Source organism: Suricata suricatta, chromosome 12 (assembly GCF_006229205.1).
Source record: "Suricata suricatta isolate VVHF042 chromosome 12, meerkat_22Aug2017_6uvM2_HiC, whole genome shotgun sequence".
Lineage (NCBI taxonomy): Eukaryota > Metazoa > Chordata > Mammalia > Carnivora > Herpestidae > Suricata > Suricata suricatta.
In genome coordinates this window covers 84,290,371-84,311,799 of record NC_043711.1, presented here as the reverse complement: position 1 = coordinate 84,311,799, position 21,429 = coordinate 84,290,371, and the positions used below count along the sequence as shown (strand labels likewise).

The window sequence follows — 21,429 nt, the reverse complement described above, 5'->3', positions numbered from 1 at the left end:
TCTCGCGCTTTGGCGCGGGACGGGAGCGACGGGGAAAGCGGCCCGGCAGAGCTCTTGGTCTCCGTAAGAACGGTCCGTGCCTGCAGGTTCCGCCCTATCAAATGTTGCCTTTTGCCACTTTAACTTACACGTTTAAGCCCCTGAGCCGTCGGTAACAACTTTCACCAAACTATGCATACCCTGCTCCAGAAACAAATCCACCAGCACTGGTCCTTTGGTCTCAGTCACTGTCGCTGAAGCTAGGGTCAAGATCATGACTGCCCAGTAGCCACAGTCAGATGCTCAGTGACGGTCCCGGCCAGCCAGTTTCTACCAGAGTGTCACCGCTGTCCCATCAGCTCCCAGTCTCAGCTTCCAACCACGCTGAGTCCTAGAGGAGATTGTCAGAAATCCAGCCCCCAGGGTGGAGAGGAGCCAGTCTCAGCCACGGTAGCCTCCACATGGACCCCTCCAGCCACAATAGCCTAGTGTCCTCAGGCGGTGGAGGCTACAGACGGGAACTTGATGGTCTTGGTCTCTATTGTTTCTCTGGAACCTAGTAGGAAGCTCCAGATGCAAAGGTTCAGCTGGATAGCTAGCTAGATATACATACAGATGAAGATGTAGAGATAGATCAAGTTTAATTAATGACAGTATTAATAAATGGATTCTATTTGGGGGCCTAGCTCTGTGCTGGGTGGTTGTATCACTCAGGGTTCAACCAAAGAAGCAGAACCAGTAAGAGAATTGTATTAAGAGATTTAGTGCAAAGAATTGTCTTATGTGATTGTGAGGGCTGGCTAGGTAAGCCCCAAATCCATAGAGCAGGTCATCCTTATATGACTTCCAAGCCTTACATTAACCCTAGTAAGTAGGTATTAGTATTCCCAACTTACAGAAGAGAAAACTGAGGCTCAGAGAAGTTACACAGCTGGAGAGTGGCAGGGCTAGGATGCAAACCAAGGTCTGACCTGCTGTTCCTATCCCTGTGCCGCTGCTTAGCTAGTCTGTCACACTTCCTCAGTGACAGCCAGACACACCAATCTGTCTCAGCCAAAACGCATCTCTTAGTGGGTTGCAGACTAGACTGGGCCTTGAAGTCATGGTTAATCACAATAAGCTGCTGCAGGATTAACCAGAGATGGCCTCCATCAGTCACAGTCATGCATGTCAATCTCAGCCTGTTGTGTCACTTCCATTTCCTGCATGATGAAGCTCAGCTCCCTCTGGCCTTCCTTATTCCCAATATTAGGTGCTGAGCTCCACAGTCTGGTTTCAGAGCTCCCCATTCCAGTTGGGCTCACCGTTTTCTCAGAGACTCCAGGGCACTGAATTATGGGCATGGAAGCTACAGATGGTGGCCCTGGAATCCCACCTCATGGGCCACATCTCCATCCAAATATAACTTCGATATTATTGACATTTCAGACCAGATCATTCTTTGTTGTGGGAGCTGTCCTGTGCATTGTGGGATGTTTAACAGCATCCCTGGCCTCTACCCAATAGATGCCAGTAGCACGCCTTAGTTGTGACAACCAAAAATGTCTTCAGACATTGCTAAATGTTCCCTGGGGTGGGGTGGGGGCAGAACTACACCCCCACTCTGAGAGCCACTGAACTAGATAAATGAACCCCAGGTTACTCCCAAGCAGCACAGAGGCTGACTCTATTTATGGGAGATAGAGATTCAGATCCAGAGTGTGTGGGGGCCAATATATGCAAACCATGTCCTATTCCAGAACTCCATGGGTGACGGATAGCTAAAGGAGACATCCAGGAAAAATTCATGGAAGGGTTCACAAGGCTCCTGACAGCAATTGCCCCTGACAATGGACAGGAGTCTGGAGAGGGTTGAAGAACCAGCTTTCATTGAACAGCATTTTGTCCCATTTAACAAATTACCTTTAAAAAGAAAAAAATAGTATTTAGTATTCAAAATTACTGGGAAATTCTTGGAAATTGCATTTAAAATAGTCTTTGGAATGGTATATACCAGGTGACTTAAACTCTAAATAGAGACACATAACTGCAAAAAGAACAGGGGGGAAATGGATCCAATTGTTAGCAGTGGCTCTTGCAAGATTTTGGGCAATAAAGAAAGGTAGTCTGGGGTGTCACCAGCAGTCTGGGGTGTCACCATAAATAAAAAGGAAAGTGTGATATACATGCAACTCAGGTAGCCCAAGAAGTGAGTTTAAGTTTTACATAACTTATGGATTTTTTATTTTACATTTTTGCATTTACTTTTATGAACACCTCACTTCTTTGGCAAGTGACACTAGTTTCCCATTTATGAAGTAATATCGTTTCCTTTACACATATATTTACAGAGTCAGTTTAAAGAAGTCAATAATGGGACAGGTGGCACATATAGGGATATGGCAACACATATGGCGGTGGGCAAAAGCTGAAGCTTGGGACTGCTGTATACATTATCCACTAGGCTCCCATGGAGAAGGGTTGGAGGAAGAGATCCCAATGCAGGTGGTCTTCTTTCCGAAAGCGGAGGGGTCATGCTGTTCTTCAGTATACCAAGCCCCTCTGCATCCTGGGGCCCATGTGCTTTTTCCTGCTGCCTGGCATGTTCTTGCCCAAGTTCCTCACCTTACCTGGATCTTTCTCTTCATGCAGCTCTTCTGCAGGGAGGCCATAACTGGCCACCTTACTTAAAGAGGTCTCCCTCAGCAACCATCTCCTTCCTCTGTGCATTTCCTTCCCGGTGCCGATCACTCTGGAATGGTCTGACTGCTTGCCGGTTGTGTTGTCTGTTTCCTGCACTCTACTAGCATGAGAGTTCCTGGAGGACAGGAACGTTGCCTGATTTGCTGTTGTGACTGCAGAACCTAACCCAAGATATGGGCCACACTGGAAGCTGCAAATATGGGTTCAATGATTGTGTTCAAGGTTGGGATATCTCCACCCCAGGTTTAGCCCTTCCCACAATGCCAACCTGTACCTGAAGCCAAGGTCAGAAAGAGAGAGAGAGAGAGAGAGAGAGAGAGAGAGAGAGAGATGCCAAGACAGTTCGTGGTTCAGCATCAAACACATTTATTTCACTTTTATTGAGTATACAAGAACAGAGAGCACACGCATACAGCACAGAGCACTGAGGTTGGGGAGCGCGGGACGAGAGGGGAGGGAGGGGTGTGAGTAAAAAGGAACAGGACAGCATCGCAATTGGTTGGTAAGGTGCTTTGGAAAAAAAAAATTATTTAGAGTGATGTTGCTCATGCAATTGCAGGCCAGTCTTGGAATGTGCTTGCAGGATTCAAAAACTGAAAACAGGCCCTGGCACTTCCTGTACCCTCAGATGGAAAAGATCCCGAGAAAGCAAAATAAGAGAAAATGAAGATCTGAACGACAGCAGACTGAGAAAAGATCCTGGAGAGCGTCTGGTTTATCTTGCTCATTTTGTAAGTGGGGAAACTGAGGCCCAAAAGGGTGGGTGGGTGGGATGGGGCTAGTCCAATGTCTCATGGCTGAGCCAAGATACCCTCCAGGACATTTTCCGCTATGCTACATGGTCTCCTGGGTGGAGAGGCAGCACAGAAACGATGTGAAATGTAAAAAGGAAAAGAAGAAAAGTAGGTTGAAGACAGACAAGACAAACATCTATATTCTCTATGAAGAGGAGGATGGGGAGGAAACAGCGCCCTAGATTTCAGCTTTGCAGCTCCCCTCCTCCCTGGTGGCACTGCCTGCCTCTCCACGGAAGGAAGGTCACAGCATCCATGGGATGGAGATCTCTGCAAACCCTGGCCAGCCCACAAGCTAAATCTAGTCACGTCATCCCTGCCCTGAAGCCACACATTCAGGGGTTTGTGATGAGGTGTAGAATCCAGAACAAATATTCTCCCTCTGTGGTGTGACCAGTGTGGTCGGGGACGCCTGGCAGGGGTGGCTGAGCCAAATTCCAGGTGGTCCAGAGAGCGTGGAGCCACTCCGGCCCACGGCCCAGAAAGAATGGGAGCTCTCAAGTTGGGAGGGGCGGGAAGGAGGTTCTGTGGCTTCTCCACCAGGGTGGTAAAAAGAACCTGGTACATGGAATGTGAGCTGTCACACTCAGGGGAAGTTGGAGGTGCCACTGGCCTTGCTTCTGGCGGGATGCGGCCGAATCGGCCATCTTAGCCCCAGATGCAGGACTCTCCCTGCCTGCTCTGTCCCATTTTTGCCCACAGAGGCAAACGCTGTTCTAGTTTCCCATCCTGCCTCAGGTCAGCACCAGCTTAGCAAACTAAGCACATATGTCACTGGGGTAACTGATAAGTCAGCCTGGGCCCCCCCCAGGGGGGGTGTTGCTGGGCAATGATCCATACACGAAGAGAATGTGGGAATCTCAGAGGGGCAAGCCATGATTGAAGATGTAAGGCTGGCTCAGAGGACCTCCAGGCCCCTCCCCTCCCCCACATTCTCTCCTTCAGCCCAAGCATAGTGCCTGGCACATGTAAGTACTCAATACATGAATATTTGTTGAATGAATTTAATGACCGCTTTAGTGGCGGGACTGAGAAGTTAAAGTGCAGTGGGGTATATATTCCTCCAAAGAAGACTCAGTGAGCTCAGAAAAGCAGCTCATGGCAGGCAAGCGTGGGAAACACCATGTGTGCCAGAGGTCAATGCCAAGCTTTTGATGGGGTCTTCTCCAAGGGCTTCTGTGATCTGGAGGCCATTTGGGGGACTCTGAGGGCACAGGCTCAAAGCTCAGATGCTGGCTGAAGAGGAGGTTCCCGAAGCCAGCATCTGATACGTAAATGGAGGCTTGGAGCAACACCAGCTCTCACCCTTAGCTTATTCAGGGGCAGGCGAAGCCTTTGGAAATGAAGTTTTGACCTATGAGGGCCTGTCCTGTGTCCATGTCCATGGTCTCTATGGCTGCTTTGGCCTGGGAGGAAGAGAATGAATGTGGGAGGGCAGAGGATAAGAGTGAGCTGGACTCTCCAGACAGCCAGGTTAAAGCCACCATCCTCTGCAGCGGGCAGCGGCCTCACCTCCCTCTGGAGGGGGTGTCAGCTGTCACAATGTGATCAGGGGAAAGACATGTGACCAAAAAAAAAAAAAAAAAGAAAGAGAAGACTGAAAACCAAAACAAGTTCCCTAGGGAGGTAGCAAAATCCTAACTCTGGACCCCACACCTGAGCATAGACCAGGCCCTGGTGGCTACTGCCCGAGGGGAGAAGGCATCTTGGACTACATCTGTGTTTCTTCCTTCTTGCCAAACCCCTGCCCCTCCATCTGGGGACCCCACCCCTCCCCACCAATCAACCAAGTACAAATACCACACACTGTATTACTACGCCGAACCATCAGCTCCTACTGTGAGCAACCCACTGTGAGTCCAGGTGTCCTTGGCTGGGCCGGTTCAGGGAGATCTAAGAACCTTGGGATACATCAATCACAGTCGGATAATTATAATTTTAAAATGTCAGCTTCATACTTACCAGCACTGTTTATTTTAATATTTGTTTCCTGTTATATGTAATATACATAACTTAAAAGCACATCCATACACATTTCCTACAAGCTGCACCTTCATAATGAGAACCCATAAACATACAAGGTCTACTTTCCTTCCTGTGGCTGGGTTTTCTGTTCTTGCTTTCTTTTCTTTTTCTTGTTTCAAACCAGAGTCATCTGCAGTGGCCCTCAGCAGGACCAGGAGACAGAGGGTGGGGAGATGGGGGGAGGGGAGGGAAACGCAGGGGGGGGGAGGGGGAGGAGAGAGCCGAGACAGAAATGACCATAGACTGAGTCAGGGGGAGGGAAGGTGGGAGAAAGAAAGGTGGATTTTGCAGCCCAGTGTCAAGACCCAAAAAATAATAATCCAGTGTTCCTCCTCCTTTCCGAGTTGGGGAAGGGGGTGGGTTTCTTTCTTTCTCGGCAAATGGTTGATGGTGCGTGTCTTGCTGCTGCGACTTCTCTTGCTTTGCTGCAAAAGTGTTTTCCTTTGCATTGGAGTGGGCAACACACGCTGCAGGACAAATGCAATGCTCGTCTGCTCAGTGTAACGTGCAGAACCGGGATCGTGTTGGACTCCTACCATCAGTGAGGTTGGGCTTGCTTCTGGCGTTCCACGGGGCTTCGAAATGGGGAGCAAGATTATTGTAATTTTTTTTCCTGAAAAATCCCACCAATTCTTCAATGTGTCTGCAAAGGAAATGTAGGCGTTCAGATGTTGGTTGTTGCTGTTGGCCGACTGCTTGGCCAGCCCCAGCAGCAGTGCAAGGACGCGGTGTTTCCTGTATATATATCTATATCTATATATATCTATATATATATGCTTTTCCTTTCCCAGTCCCTCTCCGGTGACAGTGCGTCACAGCTGGGACTTCGGTGTTGAGTAGGAGAATCCAGAATGAAGGCCCCTTCTTGACGGTTCTCTGGCTTGGGTTGGACCAGAAATGCCAGCATCTCTTCACAGAGGTCAGGATTCCTAGAGCCAGAGGCATGGAGGGAAGGGGGAGACAGAGGAGGATAAAAAAAAAATTAGTAAATTTTGGTCACTTATCTTTAGATTATGTGGCAAGAGGTTGTTTTAGGTGCCTTTCCTGTATGCCCTTTATCATGGCTCAGGAAGATAGAGTGACTTGTCCAAGGCCACACAGCTCGTAAGTGGCAGTTGAGACCTGCACCTACATCTGTCTGACTCTAGAGCCAGTGTGTGTTTGTTTCCAGGTGTAAGGACACAGGTCTGAACCAAACTGACTCCATGACAGGCTTCAAGTTTCCCTCTGACCTTGGAGGCCTAAGTGGTGGTTTCCCAGAATCATTAGACAATAAAAGGGCACAGAGTGCTCAACCAGGGACCACCCTAGTAACACCCAATCAGAAGCAGCCAGCTAAAATGCTTAACACTCCTAAGGGCAGGCCTAGAGATAGAAGCTATAATCACTTATTGCTTAAGGCTAGTTACACCGTACGTGAGGGTCCAGGGTCCTGGGCCCACTACGTAATTGGTTAATACTCTAAATATTGTGATTGGGTCCCACCAAAAGTAACGAACACTCTGGACAATGTTTTTGGTTAAAGTTACTTCCAATGCTGTTAGGCGATAATGATTGGACCCCTGTACCTGTGTCACAATTTCCTGTAACTCCCCCTTCCCAAAGCCATAAAAGCCCTACCCCGCCTTTGTTCAGGGCTCTCAGCAGGGATCCACTGCAGATCCATTGCGCTGGTGAAGTCTGTGAGCCCGAACTAGGCCCGGGGAGCCTAAGCCCATAATAAAGCCCTTTGCTTTTGCATGCATGACTCGGTCTCCCCAGCGGTCTCTGGTTTTTGGGGATGATATTGAAATATGGGCATAACACAGGAAGGTGGTATGTTTCTCTTCTGCCTGGAACTCTGTCCAAGTTTCCTTTAACACTAAGAAGCTCAGATCACATGCAATTCACCTTTTCTTCCTACCTTCTCTCATTCTAAGAAATATTTTGTTGGGATTGCAGATGCTCTTTGTTTTTCCTCTCTGGCCTCCATGGGCCTGTGCTTCCTGGGGATTGCACTCCAGGGAGCAGTACTCAAATAAAGAATTTGGGGCCAACTCAAGTTTGACTCCAAAATTTTGTGGTGAAGGGCATGGGCTCTGCAATCAGACTGCCTGAGTTCAAGTCCCATTCCATGGTCTATGAGCTCTGCAGTCTTGGGTGAGTTTCTTAACTTCTTTAGGCCTCAGGTGCTCCCCTGCAAAATGGATGTTTCCTCATGCAGGTACAGGGAGGATTCAAAACAAGGGTTAGCAGATTGGAAGTGCTGAACAAATACTGTTATTATTACTATTACTGTTGTTAACTTAGCCACACTCTATTTTGATCTCCTGGAGGGCAATGGCTGCCTTTTACTTATCTTTGTCCTTCCAATGCTCATCACGGTGCCTGGCACATAGCAACTACCCAAAACCATTTAACAGGTAGAGTATCATTCCTGCCCTTCGCCACTCCTGTACGGTCAAGTGCTAATGCAGTCGTGTCAATAAACCCTTCACAGCTTATGTGACATGTGGGAAAACTGGGACCCAGAGGGTTCAATGCCTTAGTGAGTTACTGGCAGAAATGAGACTAGAACCCAAGACTCTTGCTTTGAAATAGGTCCATTTTTTCTCCCACTTAATCAACATCTTAAAGGTAAGGATGCTGGGTGGGGGCCGCCCTCTTCTGGCAGTGTTGAAGATATAGGTCCTGTCTGAAGGAGGTGGGCCAATGGGAGAAAATGGAGCAGAAGCCTCACATCAGGACTGTGAGTTGCAGGGAGAGAAATGACCCTGTGTGAGATGGGTGTGCTTTCCACACTCACAGCAAGAATGTTAAAGAAGAGGAACAGGAAGGCCAAGAGTCCATTGGAGTCTGAACAGATGTTTCTGGAGGATTCAGGGAAGGAAGAGAAGCTGAAGACCAGCAAGATGGATGCCTGTGTGGAGACAGAGCCAGAGACTGGTGGCAGAAGCTATGGTCTGACTTTCTCCTGGCTCTCATTAATCCCTGAACGTGGCAAGAGATAAGGATGCAGGTTCACACTGCTGAGCACCTTCTGTGTGTGAGACACTGTCCTTGTGTGTCACTGCGATGGACTGAATATTTGTGTGTCCTTCCCCCACTTCCCCCCGAACCAAAATTCATATGTTGAAGCCTTAATTCTCAATGTGAGGATTTGGAGGTGGGGTGTTTGGGAGGTAATTAGGTCATAAGGGTGGGGCCCTCATATACTCATATCTCATAACAAGATGTACATGAGAGATTCATTCTCTCTCTATCTCCCTCTCTGTCTCTCTCTGCTCTCTACCATGTGAGGACATATAGAGAAGACAGCCATGTGTAAACCAGGCTAAGGGTTCTCCCCAGAACTAAATTGGCCAGCACCTTGACCTTGGACTTCCCAGCCCTCATCATTGGGAGAAACAAATGTGTCTTGTTTAAGTCACCCAGTGTATGGTATTCTGTTACAGCAGTCCAAACTAAGACATTCACAGATGTTGTTTAATTATTATAGCAACTCCAATTTATAGATTAACTTCATTTTGTAGATGAGGAAACTGAGGTTCAGGAGGTTCCTCTGGACCCACTGCTAGCCAGGAGTTTCTGGATCCAAAGCCTAGGTGTGTTCTTTCTATTCAATTCTGCTAACTACCTGAGGAATGTTTTATTTTTTTATAGTGGTAGGCTGGCAAGGTAGGCTATAGCTCAGTGTAAACATGATGTGAGATGTCCTTAAAAGCCTATAGACATCTCAGAAGTGGCAGGGACATCTGAACAATGCCATATTATAATTTATTCTTCTCAATTTATTACATTAGAGTCCAAACGTGTAGCATTTTGTTAGCGTACTTTAAGTTAATAGTAAGAAGAGTCATAATTAGCTTTTCCTGAGCACTTAAAACGTGCCCTATGTGAGATCTCAGTAGCCTTATGAGATAGATACCCTGAAAAGGAGGTTAAGACCACAGGGGGCTTTGGAGTCTCACAGATGAAGTTCGAGTCTACTCACGCCCCATGGCTGTGAGCAAGTCACCTAATATCTCAGAGCCCCAGTTTTCTCATTTGTCAGATGAATGAGCAGATGACAATACTTATGTCAGGGGCATAGCCTGGTGCCCTGAACAGCGCAAGCGCTCCATAAATTTTAGCAACTGTTATTATTGTGATTATTGTTGCTGACAACTAGCTGATGAGGGAACCGCTGAAATAATTTGCTGAAAGTCAAATGGCTAATAACAGGCAGGGTTGAGATTTGAATCCAGGTTTGCAGGATTCCAGATCTTTCCTTGGGATACCAAGATGCATCCATCGATCAAACCAATGTTGTTTAAGCACTTTAAAAAAGAGTTTTCAAATTCAGAGAAGACTTCTGCCCCAGAATGAGTGAGTCTGACTATATTAGGAGTCAAAGGTGGTTCCTACTTGGCAGTAAGCACAGGGGCAGAAAAGGCAAGGCAGAAACTTCTGTCTCCTCCAGAGCAACATGAACAGTGTTGAGCAGTGAGAGAGAAAGAGAGAGAAGGTGTGGGGTAGCAGGGGTGGACAGAGGGAGAGAGAGGAAGAAAGAGAAAGAAGGAGAGAGAGGAAGAGAGAGAGAGAGTGAAAGGAGAGGGGAGAGTGGGGAGAGGGAGGAGAGACAGAGAGAGAATGGTGGTGTGTGGGACACAGCATCAAAGGAACTAAGAGGGGTGGGGAGGACAAATGAGACCACCAAGTGGGCAGATGTCAAAGGCTCCACCGTGGGGAGGGGATGTGGGAGGATGTGGAGGCAGGGACCAGAGCTCTGAGTGGCCCTGGCAAATGGAAAGGCAGGAGCCTGGGGGACCCACTGGAAATGACCTGGGAAAATGGGGAGGAACAAGATAGGGAAAGGAGAAAATAGGAGAAACACGTGTCAGACACTCTAGGAAAGCACACAAATTGCCAAAAGACTGTGATGGGAAGGGGCTAGCCCCATTTCCTCATTTTGCAAGTGAGGAAACTGAGTGCCCATGAGGGAATGGCTGGGACTGGAGCCAGGGCTCTGGATTCCCAGCACAGAATTCTTTGCATTAGTGGCTGCACATGGACTTCCTAAAGACCAGGGTGTAAATAAAGATTCCCAGGTTGGGTCCAGACCTTCTAAGTCAGATTTTATGAAAACAGTTCTTTTTTTTCTTTTTTTAAGTAGGCTCCATGCTGGGCTCCAACATGGGGCTTGAATTCATGACCATGAGATTAAGATCTGAGATGAGATAAGAGTCAGACGCCTTAAACAACTGAGCTGCCCAGACGACCGACACCAGTTCTCTAGCACCTGTCTTCCGCAGATGTTGCCAAGTCAGCACCAGCTTAGCAAGTGTCCTACACTACCACTCTGAGATCTGAGGGATAAACAGCAAGAATAATTGTACAAACGAGGGGACAGGAGTGACAATTGGCATGAAAGTCTGAGAAAGCCTGGGAGCTAAGCTCTGCCCATGACCAGCTTACTTTTCTAGATTAGTGCTGTCCAATAGAAATAGAATGAGAGCCACGTATGGAATTTAAAATTTTCTAGACAAAATTTTTTCTAAAATTTCTAGATATTTCTAGTTCCCTAAGATCTTCTACATAGAAATTTTCAATCTTTTTATGTTTATTTATTTTTGAGAGACAGAGAGAGACCGTGCAAGCAGGAGAGGGACAGAGAGAGAGAGGGAGATACAGAATCTGAAGCAGGCTCCAGGCTCTGAGCTAGTAGCACAGAGCCCGATGCGGGGCTCGAACCCACGAACTGTGAAATCATGACCTGAACTGAAGCCGGACGCTTAACTGACTGAGCCACCAAGGCGCCCCTACATAGAAATTTTTAAATTTCTAAATTAAAATTCTAAATTTCAAATGACCCTAAAAAGAGGAACAGAAACGGGGAATTAACTTTCATAATATATTTTACGTAACCCGATATATTCAAACATGATCATTTGAACAGGTAATCAATATAAACATTACTGAGCTATTCTGCATTCTTTTTTTCTCATTAAATCTTCAAAATCCTGCATGCCTTTTACCCTTAAAGCACAACTGATCTCAGATTGGCCAATTTCAAGTGCTTGTAGCCATGGGTGTTGTGTGGTACAAGGATAACATGTCCGTCAGTGCAGAGAGTTCTGCTGGACGGCCAGTCTAGACCAGGGTCTGGCAGCCTTTCATAGTGGCAGGGGAATGTTTCAGGGCTTTTTCTTCTGACATGAAGGGGGTGGGGATCCACATTCTTGTATTTTTCTAGAAAACACGGTTTCATTCATCAGGGAAGAGGGTGCTGACATTTCCAGCACCCCCAAAGGTTCCCTTGTGACTCCTCCCTGTCAACACCACGTCACGGAACTTACCACTATTCTGACTTTTACCACTTTTGAACTTCCTATGACTAGAATCATATTATATATCACTCGACTCAGTGGCTGTGAGACTCTGATAGGTGTGATAACACTTGGTGGATTTCCAGTGGGACCAGAAGAACCCCTCCCCCAGTGTAGGCTGATAAAAGCCCTATCTGCTATAGCGCCATCTCCTTCCTCAATTCCGCAAGGCACTGATGAGGGTCCGTCCATAAGGAAACAGAAAAGTAAATTCCTGGCCCAACGTGGCCTGAGAAGTCAAGGGTTTGCAATCAAGCAAAACAGATGGGACCAAGGACTCTGGTCATCATATCCCCCTTCGCAACATCCAGTGACCTGTGATGGAGGCAGAGACTCAGGGACAACAATGTGGCACTGAGCCTGACGGGACTTTTTCTGGCTTCTAATTTCTAAGTAATGACAAGTGAGGCTATGCTGGCCTCTAGCAGTCCCACCTCAGTACCTGCCATCAACCCCGTCTCCCTGTTCTTACTGCTTCCGGATTTACTTTTCTGGGTCTGGGGCCTAAACCCCGCCCCCCAAAAAACCAAGAAACCAGCCTCCTTCCCCCTTGTCCCCCTCACTCAGATTTGTGCTATTTGGGGGAGCCATGTCTCTCCTTTGATCCATAGGCCAGGAACATTGGGGATTGAACTGTTTTAGGGACCAAGCCACCTGATGGGCTCTCAGATGGAAATGACCCTCAAAAGATCGAGCTGTTGTTTCCTCCTCTCTCTCTCATGGCTGTGGAGCCTCAGAGGGCTTACCTGTGGCTTCCTGTCCCTCTCCTCCGGGGACGGGTCTGTTTCTCTGTATACGACAGCTTTGGTTACCAGCATGTCAGGATGCTGCAGTTTGGCCTCCTTGATGGCCAAAGCCAGGGCCTGGGAGAAAGAGCAACAAAGTGAGGAGCCATAGGATATCGAATATGGAAGAGACCATGCAGACCAACATACAATCATGGCCAGGAAACTGAGGCCCAGGGAGGGACAGTGATCAAATAGTTAAAGACCAGAGCTTGGGTCTTCTGGCTCTTTCTGGCCCCCATTCAACATTAGGGCTTCTTGTCTGAATAGGGGCAGCACGAAGTGGACATCGTCTCTGCCCACAAGGGCAGCTGCTCATGGGTAACCCCATTTGGGAGGGACTGGGGGCTGGGCAGAGCCACCGGGAACAATGTCCCCCATCCCCATACCTGGTCTTGATCAACATCTTCATCCCCAGTGATGATGATTCGCTTCTCGATCCTCGTCTCAGAAAAACCCCCTTTCACAGTCTGCAGAGAGGGAGAGGGCGGCAAGGTCAGCCCTGGGGCCCGCTGGGCAGGACAGGGGGCCCATCCAAGGGATCCCTCAAGGGCAAGGCTGGAACCAGCAGTCACCTTCTCTCCTGGCTCCCTCGTCTGGTTTTGGGACTTTAGGCTGCACATCTTGTCCCCTGCCACCATACTCCCCTAACTACCAAACTGCCCTCTCTAGGTCTTCCAAGCCCAGCTCAAGTGCTGTCTCCCTGAGGCTGGTTGGTGACCCTGCCACCCTCCTGCCTTGGTACTCCCTGAGCACCAAGTCTGTATCTCTCGTGGTTTTGGGGCTCTCTATTTTGGGTTGACCTTGTGTGTGTGACCCGCCCCAGCTCACTAGTCTGAAGCTCTTGCGGGCAGAGGCTGTATTTTGCTCTATTCTGTATCCCTTCCTTCCCCATTCGCCTCTCCAATCTGACCAGGGCAGGTGCTAAATGCAGACTGGTTGAATGAATACATGAATGAAATGTGAATGGTGACAAAGTTCTAGCTTGAATGACTTCAAACAGTACTACAAGAGAAAGCTGTGTGGGTGATACTTATAACCTCCACTGTTCCCTGAAAGGGTGAGGTCTGGGTGCAAGTTTTGAAGTAGAAGATGGGGAAAGACATAATTGCCTGGCATATTAAAGAGGGTGGTAGCAAGGGAAATCCTGGCAGGAGCCAGGAGCAGACAGAAAGAAGGGGGCTCCTAGCAGGCAGAGCCAGGGGGAACTTGGGAAAGAAGAGTTTTCTGAGCAGTATGCAGTGGAGTGGGTGATGGAAAACCTTTCCACAAAGCTTTCAGGGAAAGTCAACATTCCCAAATGCTTTTGGGGAGAGTGGGTACTTTCTGGGGAACACGCAAAGGGGCTGAGTCCTTTCTGCATGAGAGTGAGCAGGGCTGGGACAGTGGGTGTCCAGAAGGGTCAGTGGGACTACCAGACTTCTCCTTTGGATGGCTCAGCAGAACATCCACCTCAACCTGGCTCCCTGCCTCTCTCCTCCAGTTCTCCTGCTCTGGCCTGGGCCGCCTCCTGCCTTCCTCCAGGCCACTTGGGCATGGATATGCTGGCCTGCCTGTCTTCAGCCTCATCTCACCGATGGAGTCACATCTGATACATGGGGAATGACTCCTTCCTGTGGTTCCTGCCTCCTCCTTTCCCTATTGTAACTCGTACCCCAGTCTAGGCTCCCCATCCCTAGTCTCTCCATGCCCCTCTTCTCTCTGCCACCTACCCACACATCCTGCTGGATCTAATCTCCTCCCCTTAAGCCCCTTTGCACTGGATCACTCCCCAGTTAAAAAACCTTGACAGTGTTCTGATGCCTCTTAGCCTCAGACCCTTCACAGTCACATTTGTCCTGGGATGTGTCTCATTTGTTTCCATCATGCTTCACCTGCCTCCAGTCCACCCCAGTTCCCCACAGCGATGCCCCCTACTTGCTACCTCTCCCTGACAGAGACCGCTTCCACGGTTCCCACAGACAGGCGCCGCTTGCACCCGAGCACAGAGGCTGGCGTAAGGCTGATGAGGCTGATGCTCACTAACATTGCTCAGCGAACAAATAAGCAGATACACAGTCTCTGCTCCCATTTTCCGCATTGTTTAGAATGTCTGCATCTGTCTTCTCCTCCCCCACAGGTGCTACCTGGCTTTCTAAGACCCTGCATAAGCCCCACTCTTTCCAGAAGACCCCTCCTCACTCTTAGAGGCTTCCTTACATCATCCCTTCTAAATCCTGCTGGCACTTAAGGTCTAGAAGGTGTAAATGCCATGGCTAAGAATTACTTCTAAGGAGATGGTCTTGCCCCCCTGGCCAGCCTGGCTGTCGATGTTGAAGGGCAGGGTCTGTGCCTAGGACAACCCATAGTATGGAATAAAGCACATAGCATTCCAGAAACTAAGAACACCACAGGTCTTCTCTGTCCACGGTACGAGGCACAGCGATGGCAATGACCTTCTTCAGCCCCACAGCCAGGCTGGAGGCATATGGCACCCTGCTGCTACTCACTTTGGTAACATGGGTGGTGGTGGAGGTGGAGAGGGTTTCCGCAGTGGCGCCGTAGGTGCTGGTGAGGACATCTTTCCCGATGATCTGCAGAATATAACCACCCCCCAGCCCAGGGTTCAGGTAAGGACACTGGGCTCTGCAGGGTGGGGGCAGTGTGTGGGGGGTGGATAAACCAAGGGGGCCCCACAAAGGTGAAGTTTGGGAAGCCGAGATGCTTCAAACTACTGACTTTAAGAATTCAGGAATACTGGAATCTTCAGAATGCTAGATCCATGAAACTCTCAAACCGATGAATCACAGATTCCTAGAACCTGAGATTCCTGAGGCCTGGAATCCTAACAAGACCCCAGAATTCAAGAATCCTGGTATCTTAGAAGAATGAACAGGGGATCTAGGCTGGAGACCAAGCCCTCCCAAGCTCCCACCCTGTCACAGCCAGGAACACGCAGTCTCGGGGGCTAGACATGGAGGACAGACTGAAGAATGCAGGAAATGCAAGAGACCTCATGGTGTCAGGCTCATGGGAGCCACTGGTGGCCACATCGAGTGCACGCCTCTGCACTCCTAGCCTCTCTTTCCCCTGGCCAGTAAGGAGAGCAGATGCAAATGAGCTGTCACATCACCGGAAGCCACCAAGGAGAGAGGCTGCTTCACCCTCACATTGCAGTGCCCTCTAGTGTGCGTATATGGGGGGGTAGGCAACGGATGAGACTCCGGTGGGTACAAGGGAGCCCTGGGGCACTTGAAAAGGAGCCAGTTTGCTGGCGCTGTACGTAAGAGGGCAGCCTTCTGGGCTCTACGCTCCACTTGCTGTGGGCCACCTGGGGACCTGTGTCCACATTCTCAGCACAGAGTCCCCTAGCCTGAGCTGGCCCTACCCACTTACCGGAGAAAGAGAACGGATTTCCGTGGCCACCGTCTGTGGGCCTGGGATCATGGCAGCTGCCCCCTTCCCGGACTTGAGACTGTTCTCCTGGGGAAACAACAGTGCTCAGATGGCCAGATCTCACGTGGGCAGGCCCCCAGGATGGCCAGAGTACGTAGCCATGTAGCTCTCACGGCCACGAGGTTGAGGAGTGACATTTGTCATGTATTCACGTGCTCACACACAGGCTTGTTCTCACAATTACTCTCTCACTTGCTCACACACTTACACACTTGCTCACCCACTCACTCATTCAGCATTTAGAGTGCCTGGGGTTAGGGACATTGGTGAACAAGACATGGCACTGCTCTCGGGAGGCACTGACAAAGGAGCGGAGACATTCAGGTTCTCATTCTGGCCCTGCCATGTTCCAGCCCCATGGGCTGGGCAGAGCCACTTCCGCCTTATGGGCTTCACTGATTTACCTATAAAATGGGAGCCCTGCAATGTAGGTTCATCAATGGGAACCAATGTCCCACTCTGGTAGGGAATGTCAATAATGGGGGAGGCTATGCGTGTGTGAGGGCAAGGGTATATGGGAAATCTTTGTATATATTCCTAACCATGGGGTATGTGGGGTACCTTCCTCTCAACTTTGCTGTGAAACGGCTTTAATACATAAACTGCTCTTGAAACTGCTCTGAAAATATTAAGTCTTGAAGTTATTTTTCAAAAAAGACATCCCTGCCCAACTCCCACAGAGACATTATGAGGCTAACAGAGGAGAAAGGGCTTTGCAGATGCCAGTTTTAGGATAAATATAGGCATATAGGCTGGCTATAATACCATAAGGATAACTACTGTTTTCTGAGTACTTGTATGTGCTGGGTATTATGCTAACGATGCACTATTTAATCCTCAGAACAACCACGGGAAATTATTTTAATCCCATTTTACAGTTGAGAAACTGGAAGGTCAGAGAATGTCAAGAGGCTTGTTCAAGTCCACCAGTAAGTGGGTGACAGAGCCCGGATTTAGACCCATGTCTGTCAGCAGACTCACGCTCCTCTGACAATGCTACTCTGCCCTTGGAACTATTCCCCGGGGGCAGCTCTCCTGGTCCTATGGTGGATTCTAGCTGCTAGACACCCCAGGACTGGCTGGATGTACTGCCCCACATCTGGCAGGGGGCCCAGTCGCCTGCCTCTACCTCCCACTTTCTGCACCATCTCAGTCCCAGTCCTCTCTGTCTGGTGGCCCAGAGCTGTGTCTGCTCGTAGCTGTCCAGTAGGCTGACCCCTGGTCCTGGTCTGTGGATGGTGCTAGATCTGGATCTCTGCCTGCCAGGGGACGGGTGAGGACAGAGGACATCTACCTTTGTGCTGCCTCCTCCCACCCCCATGCCTGCCTCCAGCTAAGGCAGTGGCCTGGTTACCTGGCACTCCACCAACCAGCAACCTTTTCAGATGGAGTCCCTAGAACGTAGCCCAGCAGCAGGCCTTTAAAGGGCCGCCTTGCCAACGGACAGGAGAAGATGCTCAGCATCACTAATCATCAAGTGCAAATCAAAACCACAATGAGATACCACCTTCTACCTGTCAGAAAGGCTAGCATCAAATAGACAAGAAATAACAAGCGTTGGCAAGAATGTGGAGAAAAGGGAACCCTCATGTGCTATTGGTGGGAATGTAAGTTGGTGCAGGCAAAAGAGTGTGCAAGTTCCTCAAAAAAATTAAAAATAGAAATACCATATGATCTAGTAATTCCACTACTGGGTATTTACCCAAAGAAGACAAAAACATTCATTGAAAAGACATATGTACTCCTGCGTTTACAGAAGCATTATTTACAATAATACAAGCTATGGAAGCAGCCCAAGTCCATCGATAGACGAATAGATAAGAAAGATGGTGTGTGTTGTGTGTGTGTGTGTGTGTGTGTGTGTGTGTGTGTGTGTAATGAAATGTTACTCCACCATAAAAAAGAATGAGATCTTACAATTTGCAACAACCTAAATGGACCTAGTGAGTATAATGCTAAATGAAATAAGTCAGACAAATACCGTACGATTTCACTTATATGTGGAATCTAAAACACAAAACAAACCAGAGAAAAAAGCAGAAACAGATCCATAAAGAGAACTGGCCAGAGGGGAGGGGGTGGAGGGATGAGCAACCAGGGGTGAAGGGGAGTGGGAGGTACAGGCTTCCAGTTATGGAGAGAAGAGGGGGCTAAAAGCATAGAGAATACAGTCGGCAGTACTGTAATCGTGCTACACAATGACAGATGGTGGCTACCCTTATGGTGAGCACAAACGTGTAGACTTGTCGAATCACTCTGTTGTACACCTGAAACTATTGTAACATTGTGTGTCGACTATACTTCAATTAGAAAAAGGGTGGGGGCTCAGCTCTTCTGGGCTCAATGCTTCCTTTCCGCCAGCTCAGGAAACTGTCATAAGCCCCTTTAAATCCGACTGTCACTCCGAGAAATTCTCCCCTAAAGCCTCCTCTTTTCTCACTGCTCCCTCTTTCCCAGACAAAGCCTCATCTCCACCACGCACACTGAAAATAGAGGCCACTAACAGGGATACAGGCCATTCAAAACAAGGCACCATCTGCTCCGTCTCTCCTTTATCTTCAGCCAGTGTTCTCTCCTGCCTCAAAGAGGTACGGCTCCTCTCCCTGGCCAGGGCAACGCCACCATCTTGGTTCTGGACCCTTCCTCCCTCATACTGAGGCTTCTCCTCCTCACTATCCTGTCTGTGCTGCCTCAGCCACTCAAAGCCTTCTCACAAGGTTACTGTCCTATATCTCTTTATCTATAGCCCAGATCTTTCTTGAAAACTAGACCTTTAAAACCAATTGTTTCCTAGAGATGTTCCCCTAGAAACGTCCCACAGGTTCCTAGGACTCATCAGATCCAACCCCAAATTCATGCTTCCCTGCCTGACATACGCCCATCACTAAAGAGCAATCCCCTCAAGTGCTCTCTGTTTCCATCTGCGCTTCTCAGACTTGAGGGCTGTCCCAGTCTGCTGCACCCTGTCCCAAGGTTTCTGAGTCAATAGGTCTGGGGTGGGGCCCAAAGACTTGCCTTTCTAAAGGTTCCCAGGACTGCTATTCAAGAATGGCTAGGTTAGGGGTGTCTGGGTGTCTCAGTCAGTTAAGCACCCAACTCTTGGTTTTGGCTCAGGTCATGATCTCACTGTTCATGAGTTCAAACCCCGCATCGGGCCCCATGCTGACAGTGCTGAGCCTCCTTAGGATTCTCTCTCTCCCTCTCTTTCTGCCCCTCCCCTGCTTGCACGTGCTTCTCTCTCAAAATAAATAAATAAACATTGGGGGGAAAAAAGAATGGCTGGGTTAGTGTGCAAAGTCCTTCTTTCTGTCACCTCAACATTCTGTCAATGACCAAATCCTGCATTTCCCTCCCTCCAGTTATCCCTTAACCCCACTCCCCTTCTCTGTATCCACCTCATCGCCCACCAGCCCTGTCCCAGTCCCCAAACTAACTCTCTGCCTTCTCTTTCGGTCTCTCCCAATGGCATGTGGGCATCCTGAGTGCTAGATTCACAGCACCTGGCACAGTGCATCACATAGCATGGGTGCTCAACAAATATTTGCCAAAAGAAGGAAGGAAGGAGAAAGGGAGGACAGAAGGGAATTTTTTCTCGAGCGATGTTCCACATGGTTGCTAGAGTAATCTTTCTAAAACACAAAGAAACACATAACTAACTGACATCATGTCCCTACTTCGAAAGTTGGGAGTGATGCCCCACTGTCTCCAGGAGGAAGTCTGAACTTCCTATGTAACATCTGAGGCCCTTCAAGCCCTGGCCCAGCCTACCTTTCCAACCTCTTCCCCCCCACCTCCACTCCTCTTCCACGCACCTGACATCTTGCTTTACTGACCACCTGCCTTTCCCCAAATGCAATGCTCCTTCCCATCCTTGTCTTTGCACCTGCTACTCCCACTGCCTAGAATGTCTTGTGCTGTGGCTGTCCCTTCACTTATCCTTTAAGTTTAGCTCAAATGTCAAAGCCTAGGTAAAGCCTTCTCACTCTTCCCAGTAGGGGTATCACCCCCTACCTCTTCTGCCTGAGCCCCCTAGGAAAGCATTATCGCACTGTTCCATGAAGGCAGGGGAAAACAGCATAAACATGTAAATATGAACATATTTACAGACCCCTTCCCAGGTGCCAGGCAAGCCTCTGCACAGATTACCTTGGTCCATCCTCAGGCCAACCCTTTGAGGGATACGCTATTATTGCCCCTGTCACCCCATTTTATGGAAGTGGAAACTGAGGCCTGGAGAGGCTCAGGTAGCTTGCTCAGGGTCATCCTGCCAGGAAGTGGGAGAGCTGGGCCTTGTTCACCACTGTGTGCCCAGGACCTAAACAGTTATATGCGCCCATGATCATTATTTGAGCTCATGACTTCTAGCAGGCAGCATATTTTCTTAAACTCAGTAATCCATATCAGGCAGACAATAGAGACTAATAAATGTTTTGGGGGCAAATGAATGGATGGATGGGTGGGCGGGTAAATGAACAATGTAGCTCCCTACTCACTTTAGTTTGAACTTAAATTTAGCCCTATCAGCCACACACAGAGGACTGAGGGAGAGAAGGACCTGAGTGACCAGGAAAGAGGGTGCACACTGGTAACTGGTTGCAATTTCTTTGTCTCTGCACAAAACCTACCTGCTGGGTCATCTAAATTCTCTTCCTATGTGTATACTGGCGGCTCGGCAAGAGAAAGCATTTGAAAACAACTCTCCACTGGCTCAAGACAGATCCAGCCCAGACATTAGCGACGGCCCCAGCCCCAAGCACGGCCCCAGCAGCCAGGGTTCACAATAGTCAGGATAAGGGTGCAGAGTGGGGGAGGTGTAGAATGAGGCTTCTGGGGTCAGAATGCCTGGGTTGGACCTGTCTCTACCACTTTCTGGGTGTGTGACCTTAGGAAGTCACTTAACCTCTCTGTACTTCAGATTCCTCATCTGTAAAAGGTGGGGGGGAAAGAGAATCCCCTTTAGTTTTTGTAAGGACCCGGTGAGATCACCCATTCCAGGTTCTTGGCACTTTGCAAGGCAACACAGCCTGCGTACCTAATGCTATCTGGTCTGTGTCATCATGAAAGGATCTGGCGTTACTGGACTCTCTTAAGAACCTGCGGACAAGGCAGAATGGGGATTATTCCCACTTTACAGATGAAAACACCTGAGGCCAAGGCCCTTCCTTCACAGGTCAGACCGCAAACAGGTAGCAGAACCAGTCCAGAGCTTCCAATTTATGTTCACTGCGCGCCATCTACTGACTAAAATAAGGAAGTGGCCCAAGACAGGAGAAAATGCAAGCTGTCAGGGGTCTTCCTGTGTTGCCAGTAATCAAACAATCAAACGGTACCATCCTCCCTTTACCCTTACTGTGACTGAGATGGTCCAGATCACTGAAACTC

The 21,429-nt window shown here is 48.9% G+C and overlaps 1 protein-coding gene across 14 annotated transcripts in view; it reads right to left on the bottom strand.

The window, feature by feature from the left end:
- Positions 1–3,003: 3,003 nt before the first annotated feature.
- Positions 3,004–21,429, bottom strand: part of EPB41L1 (erythrocyte membrane protein band 4.1 like 1) — a 70,900-nt gene continuing 52,474 nt past the window's right edge. For 12 of the 14 annotated variants that reach the window (XM_029916922.1, XM_029916923.1, XM_029916924.1 and 9 more), the window contains 5 exons: positions 15,988–16,074; positions 15,102–15,185; positions 13,002–13,082; positions 12,574–12,690; positions 3,004–6,409 (listed from right to left, as the gene is read on the bottom strand). In XM_029916922.1, the coding sequence (XP_029772782.1) occupies positions 6,401–6,409; positions 12,574–12,690; positions 13,002–13,082; positions 15,102–15,185; positions 15,988–16,074 (378 nt within the window). In that variant the 3' untranslated portion in view covers positions 3,004–6,400. The remainder of the gene's footprint in view (positions 6,410–12,573; positions 12,691–13,001; positions 13,083–15,101; positions 15,186–15,987; positions 16,075–21,429) is intronic. The other 2 variants (XM_029916926.1, XM_029916927.1) reach the window with 2 other exon arrangements.